This window comes from Pteropus alecto, unplaced genomic scaffold (genome assembly GCF_000325575.1).
Source record: "Pteropus alecto unplaced genomic scaffold, ASM32557v1 scaffold21, whole genome shotgun sequence".
Classification (NCBI taxonomy): domain Eukaryota; kingdom Metazoa; phylum Chordata; class Mammalia; order Chiroptera; family Pteropodidae; genus Pteropus; species Pteropus alecto.
This window is the reverse complement of record NW_006436282.1, coordinates 19909020-19918757: the sequence shown is the minus strand read 5'-3', so window position 1 is coordinate 19918757 and position 9738 is coordinate 19909020. Positions and strand designations below refer to the sequence as shown.

At 37.8% G+C, this 9738-nt stretch overlaps 1 protein-coding gene across 2 annotated transcripts in view; it reads right to left on the bottom strand.

Moving 5' to 3' along the window:
• Positions 1-9738, bottom strand: part of TAX1BP1 (Tax1 binding protein 1) — a 66568-nt gene that overhangs the window by 6125 nt on the left and 50705 nt on the right. Inside the window, exons 15-16 of one of the 2 annotated variants that reach the window (XM_006912022.3) lie at positions 7039-7222; positions 6565-6713 (exon numbers count right to left, since the gene is read on the bottom strand). In XM_006912022.3, the coding sequence (XP_006912084.1) occupies positions 6565-6713; positions 7039-7222 (333 nt within the window). The remainder of the gene's footprint in view (positions 1-6564; positions 6714-7038; positions 7223-9738) is intronic. The other variant, XM_006912023.3, reaches the window with a different exon arrangement.

The window sequence follows — 9738 nt, the reverse complement described above, 5'->3', positions numbered from 1 at the left end:
ATAAAAATAAATGCACTGTAATTATATACTATTTTTATAAACAGAAAACATATTGGTTATAATCAAAATAAAACTTTTAAATAAGACAACATAAAAAATGGCAAAATTTAAGAAAGGCAAAAACTCAACCACCACACCATGACAAATGAGAAACAGGCCTTGATTCAAGCTGTGGTTCCCAACAATTTTAGAGTCACAGACCCTTTGAGAATCAACAGAACCTCCTGAGAATAAAAGCTAAAAAATCATGAGGAAAAAATGTCTAACAACAAAAAATTGTGTTCAGTTTCAGGATTCATAGTGAGCGACTCAGGTGAAAAGCTGTAAACAAACCAAACATAAATAGAATGTGTGAGCCTTACTCAGTCTTTCAGAAATGAAAGGGAGAGGAGTAAAGCCAATCCTGGTGGAGTGGAAACACTGAACAAAGGTATGAAAACATAGGTAAGCCCATGTCCAAGTAATGCAGCCTTGGAGATGGGCTTAGGAAGTCCAGACCAGTGCAACTCAAACATTACTGAGCACATGATCACTTTAAGATTATGTTAAATGCAGTCTGATTCTCAGTAGGTCTAGAGTGACAGGTTCTGCATTTCCACAGACTCCCAGGAGATACCTACACAATGGTCCACAAACCATAATTTTGAGTAGCAATGGTTTAGACCAATGGTTCTAGAAAACTGTGGCGGAGGCTATGGCACCACAGCAAAATGACAGGGGTATTATGGGTTATTTTTTATTTTCTAAGTTAAATATGCTGAAACATTCCACATTTGTCACATAACTCATTAACAACTTAGTTCAAGACAACTCAGCTTCAACATTAGATAGTGCTACATTCCTTTCGAAGACATCTTATCTCTGAGAAGCTTGGTTGGCAATCCTTGCTAAGACAAAGCATGTGCCTTGTGAAAATCAATGTGAAACAGGAAATGAAGGTGGCTTATCCTGTCTGATTCCAAGGTTTGAGGAGAAGTACAGTGATCAACAATCACACACATCCCTTAGTAACTGTGGTTTTAAGCATGGAATAAATATAAATTTTCAACTCACGTTACTTTTTTCAAATGGTTATTACAATTATTAGTTAATTATTAAGTATTTCTTTTGGCTTATGGGGTGCTATAAAAAAAAAATTTACTGAGATGCTAAAGGTGCCATGAACTGAGACAGTTTGGGAACCTCTGCTTTAACCTATTTGATAAGTTGACAGGTGGTTAAAGACCACAGCTTCTACAGCCAAACTAATGAGGCTCAAATCCTGGCTGTACCCTTACCAGCTGTGTGATGGGAAGCAAGGCAATTCATTCATCTCTCAAGAGAGAGAGTAATATTTCCTACCTCTTAGACTGCTACGAAGAACAAATGAGTTAATATATTTAAAGGGCCTCCAGTCAAGATGGTATAGAAGGTAGATGCTCTGTCTCATGACCACACTAAAATTATAACAAAACTACAGAGTAATTATCACTGGGAGTCGCCTGAGGTCTGGCTGAAGAGAAACCCTACAACTAGGGACAAACATAACAGGTAACCTCAAACCAGTAGGAGGGGCAGAGACATGCAATGGCCCAGTCCCACAAGCACAAGTGGCAAATGAGAATCAGGAGGATTATCTTGGCTGCAGAGCCCCCTCCCCCACCTGAGGAGTGAGGGGTCCCAGCTCCACGTGGGGCTCCCAGCCCAAGGTTCCAGACTGGTAAGAGAAGTCTCCACAACCTCTGGCTGTGAAAGACAGCAGAGGTTATGGCTGAAATGGAGGGCTGCAGTAATCACAGACATTCCTCTTAAAGGGCCTGCACCCAGAGTTACTCACTGGACTAACTCGCTGAGATCCAACACTAGGGAAGCTGCTCCAGAAGCACCAGGGACATATGGAGAGACAGAGCTGCCGAGTTTTAGGGCAAGGGCTGGAGGGGCAGCATTCTCCCAGACAGATGTGCTGGTAGTTTCCCTTGTTCCTTTGTTGAGTCCTCCCCCCCTCCTAGCCTGGGGACACAGGGGCCACCATATCTGAGCCTCTATCAACCTGGATTAACACAGGTCACTCCACCCAGGTGATTCCCTGAGACTCTGCCCCTCCCAACTTGGTGGCCCACCCAAGATGCTGCCAGTGGTTTATTCCATACAAATAGGCTGCCTTGGCTCTTGCTGCACTTTCCTAAAATCTCTCAAAAGCTCATAGAACCCAAAAAAAACATCTGGCCTAGTGTGCCCTATACCTCTTGCTGAGCAGTCCCCAACCCTGCACTAGTGGCAGCCGGCCTAAGTTTCTGCCTTGGCCTCTTGAGGAACCTATATGCCCAGCACAGGTGGTAGCCATCTCTGGATTACTTGGTGACTCTTACAAGGTGGCCCCAGAGGTGCACAGGCTGCTGCTGACCCCGGCCTACAGCCAGACCCTTCCCAGGAGGCCCTTGGGCCAGCCCACCCAGTGGCCTGCTTTGACCAGCATGCCACAGCAACACCCAGTACTGCATCTGAGGAGGACAAACCCAAAGGGCAGACTGGACAGGCACCAGAGCCCTGCTAAAGTGAATCCTGCTTCATAGGGTTGGCCCCTCATCGGCCAATCCTCACAATCAGCCCAAGAGTCAATCCCTCCCATCGACATGCAAACAGCAACCAAGGTTCAATTAGAACAGGAGGGCACACACAAGGGACACTCCTTGAGCACCTCGCTCAGATGACCAGGGAAGACTGTGCCACTGGACCCCATAGGACACCTACTACATTAAACCACTCAACTAAAACCAGGACCCTCAGGAGCCCTACCTAATACACAGAAACAAACACAGGGAGGCAGCCAAAACGAGAAGACAAAGAAACATGTCCCACATGAAAGAACAGAGCAAAGCTCCAGAAAAAGAACTCAACAAAATGGAGACAAGCAATTTACTAGATGCAGAGTTCAAGACACTGTTTACAAGGATTCTCAATGAACTTAGGGGAAGAGAGTAGATGAACTCAGTGAGAACTTTAACAAAAAGAAAACATAAAAATAGAGATGGAAAACATAAAAGGGAACCAGTCAGAAATGAAGAATACAATATTTGAGATGAAGAGTACATTAGAGGGAATCGACAGTGTATGATGGAAAGGATCGAATCAGCAATTTAGAGCAGCAGTCCCCAACCTTTTTGGCACCAGGGACTGGTGCTCCTATGAGAATCTAATGCCTGATGATCTGAGGTGGAGCTGAGGCAGTGATGCTAGCGCTGGGGAGTGGCTACAAATACAGATGAAGCTTTACTGGCTCACCCGCTGCTCACCTCCTGAAGTGTGGCCCGATTCCTAACACCTAACAGACCACAGCCCAGGGGTTGGGGACCCTTGATTTAGAGAATGAGGTAGTGAAGGACACCCAATCAAAACAGAAACAAGAAAAAAGAATTCAAAAAAGTGAAGATGGTTTAAGGAGCCTCTGAGACAACATCAGCATAACAACATTCGCATCATAGGGGTACCAAAAGGAAAAGAGAGCCAAGAAATTAAAAAACTTATTTGAAGAAATAATGATAGAGAACTTCCCTAACCTGGTGAAGGAAACAGACTTCAAGCCTAGGAAGTTCAGACAGTCCCAAACAAGATGAACCCAAAGAAGCCCACACCAGGACATATCGTTAAGTACAAAGAAAGAATCTTAAAAACAGAGAGAAAAGCAATTAATTAATTACTTACAAGGAAAATCCCATAAGACTGTCAGCCAATTTCCCAACAGAAACTTTGTGGGCCAGAAGCGCCTGGCACAAAATATTGTGAGTCATGAAAACCCAGGACTTACAACCAAGATCACTCTACCTAGCAAAGCTATCATTTAGAATCTAAGGACAGATAAAGAGCTTCCCAGACAAGAAAAAACTAAAGGTGTTCATCATTACCAAGCCAGTATTACAGGAAATGTTGGAGGGACTTAAGAAAAAAAAGCATGAATAAATAATGGCAATAACACATATCAACAAGTACTTCAAATGAAAAAGAATTAAATGTTCCAATCAAAAGACAGGGTAGTTGAATAGATAAGAAAACAAGACCCTTACACAGGCTCGCTTCAGATTAAAAGACACACACAATTGGAAAGTAAAGGGAGAGAAAAAGATATTTCATGATAGATCTAGGGGGTATTGTGCTAACTGAAGTAAATCAGGTAAAGACAAATGCCACATTTGTCTTTCATGTACATGTGGACTCTAAAAGAATAAAATTTTAAAAACGGAAACAAACTCATAGATACAGAGAACATTTTGAGGGTTACCAGACGGAAGAAGGGTTAGGGGGTGGTCAGTGAAAAAGGGGAAAGGGATTAAGAAGTGCAAATTGGTAGTTACAAAAGTCAAGGAGATATAAAGTACAGCATAAGGAATATAGTCGATCATATTGTAATAACTATGTACAGTGTCAGAGGGGACTAGGTTGGAATGATCGCTTCATTATATAGATTCTAATCACTATGTAGTACACCTGGAACTAATATACTACTGTGTGCCAACTATAACTGAAAAATTATTTTAAAAGAGGGCTAAGCATTAGCGGGCAAATAGAGCTGTAGAAATGTTTGCTGCCATCACCATCATCATCATGCTAGTTATTGCTACTGCAATTATTAGGTAAGAGGAAGTTATAAAAGGCTTTTGATCTGCTTGTTGCCCACAGTTTCTGGTGAAGTGAGGAGATATGGTAAGTGTCTGACTGGACTAGGCTGAAAGAATAGGCCACCTCAACCTTGACTCAAAGATACTGAGTCCTGTGGCTATTAATCACTCCCAGGGCAGAGAACCAGAGAAAAGAAACAGCTCGACTCAAATCTGCTCTCTATACTCTAACTAAAATTACTTACTAAAATACTTCATTTGCAAGTGATTTTTTGTTGTAGAGACAAGAATGTCTGACTGGACTAGGCTGAAAGAATAGGCCACCTCAACCTTGACTCAAAGATACTGAGTCCTGTGGCTATTAATCACTCCCAGGGCAGAGAACCAGAGAAAAGAAACAGCTCGACTCAAATCTGCTCTCTATACTCTAACTAAAATTACTTACTAAAATACTTCATTTGCAAGTGATTTTTTGTTGTAGAGACAAGAATTTAAAAAAAAAAAAAAAAAGGTCTGAATGTACATAAAAATTAGTTTGTCTGATGTGAAAAATCTTCTGATTGCAAAATGCAATTGCCCAAGGTGTGTCTATTAAAAAGCCCTTCCATCTCATTACCAAATCTAAGCATGTCAGCAAATGAGCACAAGACTCTAACACTGCTTCTCATGGGTTTGCAGCAGGGCAAAGCACACAGATCAGAAAGAACATTCTGCTAATTAAACTGAAGCAGATGACTACGGAAGAGAGGGGCTTGTCACACATAACATCTGTGCCAAGAATGATCAGATTAAATATGCAAAATGTGAAGTGAAGGTGTGGAAAAGCAGTAAAATGATACTCTAGGCTTTAAATAGGCTACAAAAGTTCTGACAGTTTTCCTAATTATTCCCAGTAATGGACACAGGAGGCCAAAAGGCAGGAGAGAGAAATACATTTTTCTCCATTATGGGTGTTGAGCACTAGGGCTAACATCATGCCTGTCTGAACACTGATCAGTTTCTGCAAAGGTTAATAGCAATTAAATGCAGCAAACTAGATTAAATGAGAAACAGGTCATGATACCACTGTACTTGCAAAGAGCACGATAAAGCATTTCTTTTAAATTTATCTTAATGCACAGGAAATCCAAAAAGAGCTGCTATGAGCAAAAGAACTTATTTATTAAATGGTAAAGCTCTTAAATGAAATAGAAATAATGACATGCTACACAAATTCAATTATCATCAGTATTGTGTTGTCGAGATTAAATACTAACAATGTCTAAAGGAGTACTTCCCTGAAAAAGAATGATATATACATTTCCTTCTTTTTCTAGCTGAATAAAGAATCCACCTTAAAATTTCAAGTGGGATATAACTGCTAAAATGAAAAGATGCACAGTGAAGCATAATATTGTCAGTAACACTATGCTTCTTCCAGCTTACTATATTCACATCAGAAGAATATAGTAAATTACTAAGTGATAATTAAGATTAAACCATCTGTGACTACAGCCAATATGATACTGTATATTTGAAAGTTGCTAAGAGAATAAATCTTACATGGTTTTGCAACAAGTGGGAAAAAATTAACTAAAATGGATGGTAACTAGACTTATGGTGATCATTTCACAATATGTACAAATACTGAATCATTATGTTATACACCTGAAACTAATATAGTGTTGTTATATGTGAACTGTGTCTCATTAAAAAAAAATTTTTTTAAAGATTAAAGTCTTAATATTCTGAGGTCATTCTCCAAACTTGATATTTTACTTTAGTATATAAATCCTGAAGTGTAAATATGAAACATATTAATGGTTGATTTTTCAAATTTAAATAGAAGCAGGTTTTTCTAAAAATCAAGTAAGCAATCACATGTACACACAAACACGCACACTCACTCTTTCAACACACACATAACCACATAACTCTCTACACAGTAAAGAAAATAAAAGGGGCAGGCTCAGAAAATGGAAATTCAATTTACTTTACTATCCTCGGGGTCTTCTAAACCATCAGGTCGACTAAGGTTTCGAGCAGGCTGGCTGCAGACAACATTATCTTCTAGTCCCCAAGAGGGTACTCTCACAGGGGGCCTTTGGATTTCATCTGGGTAAAAAGCACCATCTGCTCCATCTGAAATAAAATTTTTGCAAGGGAAGGGTGAAACCTAGTACTAAAATTAGAATCTCTGTGTATAATGAACAAGATATAAAGGGCCATTTTAATACATCAAAAAAATTTTATTTTTTAAAATAAGAACTGTATGTAATAAGCAAATAGACTACTCATTCATTCATGGCAAATCACATCTAGATGAAGCCTGTTAGTGTTAACATTAAAATTGCTTGTTATAATGTTTCTATTAGAGTTGACTGTACTAGCAGTTCTCTAATCCCACAAAGATATAAACAAAAAAACTCCATATTCAGCTATCCCCAAAGAAAAATGTTTTAATAACCTCTTGTCTCCTGTGTTGCATAAGGATTACCATATTGCAGAACTGGCTGTGTATCTGGTACTGCAGGAACATGACCATTTTGCTCCAAGCATGTGTTGAGACACTGTGACATCTGCTGAGGACTCTGGGAATTCTGACCTTCCATTTTCCCTTCTGCTTGACTTTCTGAACCCCTTTTAAGTTCCTAAAATTAACAAAAACAAAGGTGAATAAGCAATCAAATATTTTATAAGAGCAGCATTAAAAGTCTAACCAAAATTTAACAATAAAATTATTTCCCTATTACAGTACTTTCCCCTTATCCACAGTTTCACTTTCTGTGGTTTCAGTTAACCAAAGTCAACCACAGCCCGAAAAAATTAAATGCAAATTCCAGAAATAAACAATTCATGTTTTAAACTGCCCACAACGAAATCTCACGTCAGCCTGTTCCATCCTGTCTGGGGACAGGAGCACCCACTTCTAGCACGTCCACTCTGTGTACCCTGCCTATCTTTATTCACTTAGTAGCTGTCAGTTATCAGATCAATGGTTGTGGTATTGCAGTGCTTGATCCCTTATTATGCTTAATAATGGCCCCAAAGTGTAAAAGTAGTTTAAACTTTACCAGAGGTATGTAGGTACAGAAAAAACTCTTATTTACAGGATTCAATATTATCTGCAACTTTAGGCATCTGCTTGGGTCTTTGAATGCATCCCCACAGATGGGGGAAGGGGGAGAGCTACAGTATGTTTACACTGTACACTTGGAAAGACTGGCTTTCAACTTCTCATAAATACCCCTTCCAAATACGACAAAATTAGAAAGCAGAATTAAGACCAATGTATTTTCAAATTTGTGCCAAGAAAGCACCCTTTGGAAAATATCTCTTACAACTTGGCTATTAATAAAAATCAAAGGCCAAAAAACCATCCCAGATTGCTTCCCTAGTAAATTCTATCAAACATTTAGGAAACTTATTTATAAAAAATATTAATACAGGTGGGACATAGAAAACTAATCTTGTATAAACTCTTTCAAAAACTAGAGGAAAAAAACCTTCTCAACTTACTTCACAAGGCCATTATTATCCTGATACCAAAACCAAACAATGATATCACAATAGACCTCATCTTTCATGAATATTGACACAAAAATCTTTAACTCATTAAGAAACCAAATCCAACAATATTAAAAAAAAAAACAATACATCGTGACCAAGTGGGTTTTATCCCAAAAAAGCAAATTTAGTTTAACATCCAAAAATCAATGTAACTTACCATGTCACGGACTTAAGTCACAAAACACATGATCCACTGAAATATTTTATAAAATTCAACATTCATGATTTAAAAAATAAACATCTCAGCAAACTAAAAAGGAATTTCCTTAACCTGATAAAAGTCATACACAAAAACCTACAGTGAACTTTAATGGTTAAAAACTAAATGACTGTCCTAAGATCAATACTGGCAAGGATGTCCGCTCTTACCACCTCTACTCAACATTACACTGGAGATTCTAAAGAATAGATTAAGGCAAGATTAAGATTTAAAAGAACAGATTAGAAAGGGAAAAGTAAAACTGTCTTTTTATACAGATGACATGATCACGTATGTAGAACTATGCAGAACTAGAAGAATGAGTGAATTTAGCAAGGCTGCAGTATAAGGTCAATATATAAAATCCATTGTATTTCTACATATAAGCAACATACATTTGAAAAATAAAATTTTAAAAATTCCATCTAGATTAGCACAATTAAACACTTAAAAATAAATTTCACAAAAGATGTATAAGGCCTATACACTAAAAATAACAAATATTACGGAAATTAAAGAGAGCCTCAACAAATAGAGAAATATACTACATCCTTGGACTGGAAAATTTAATATTTTAATGCTATTATTTCCCCCCAAATTGATCTACAGATTCAATGCAATCCCAATCAAAATCCTATCAGGCATCTGTATAAATTGACAAGCTGATTCTAAAACACAGTAAAAAATGCAAAGGTCCTGAAATATCCCATTTTTTAAAAGCAGAACAAAGTTGAAAGACAACCTGATTTCAAGGCTTCTTATAAAAGTCTATAGTAATCACGAGTATACAGTATTGCCTTAAGGATGAAGGCACAGTTCAGTGGTTTGCAAACTTTTTCCATGGAGTATCTGATAGTAGATATTTTCACAGCCTTGAAGGATACAAGGTCTCTGTCACAAATACTTACATCCGCCTCTGCTGTTACTGCCATAGGTAAGTGTTATCTATGTTAGCATAGCCATATGCTAATAAAACTTTACTTACAAAAACAGACCACAAGACATTTTTGGCTTATAGGCCTTAGTTTACTGATGCCTGATATGAATCTTCTTATATTAACAGAAAATCTTCATTTTATTGAGTCCAAAAATTTACCCATACATTTAGTCAATTTTCAACAAAGCTATAAAAGTAATTTAGTGGAGAAAAAGTATGGTCTTTTAAACATATGATGCTAAAAACTAGATATCCATGTACAAATAAATATTGACTATGTATCATACCATACACAAAAATTAATTTTAAATACATCATAAATCTAAACATAAAGCTAAAACTAGTTATTATCCACTGAGAGAAAAAATAGAAAATCTTTGTAACCTTGAGTAAGGCAAAAATTTTCTTAAGACAGGAAACAAATAGCATTAACCACTAAGAAAAATGTTGCTAAATTAAAC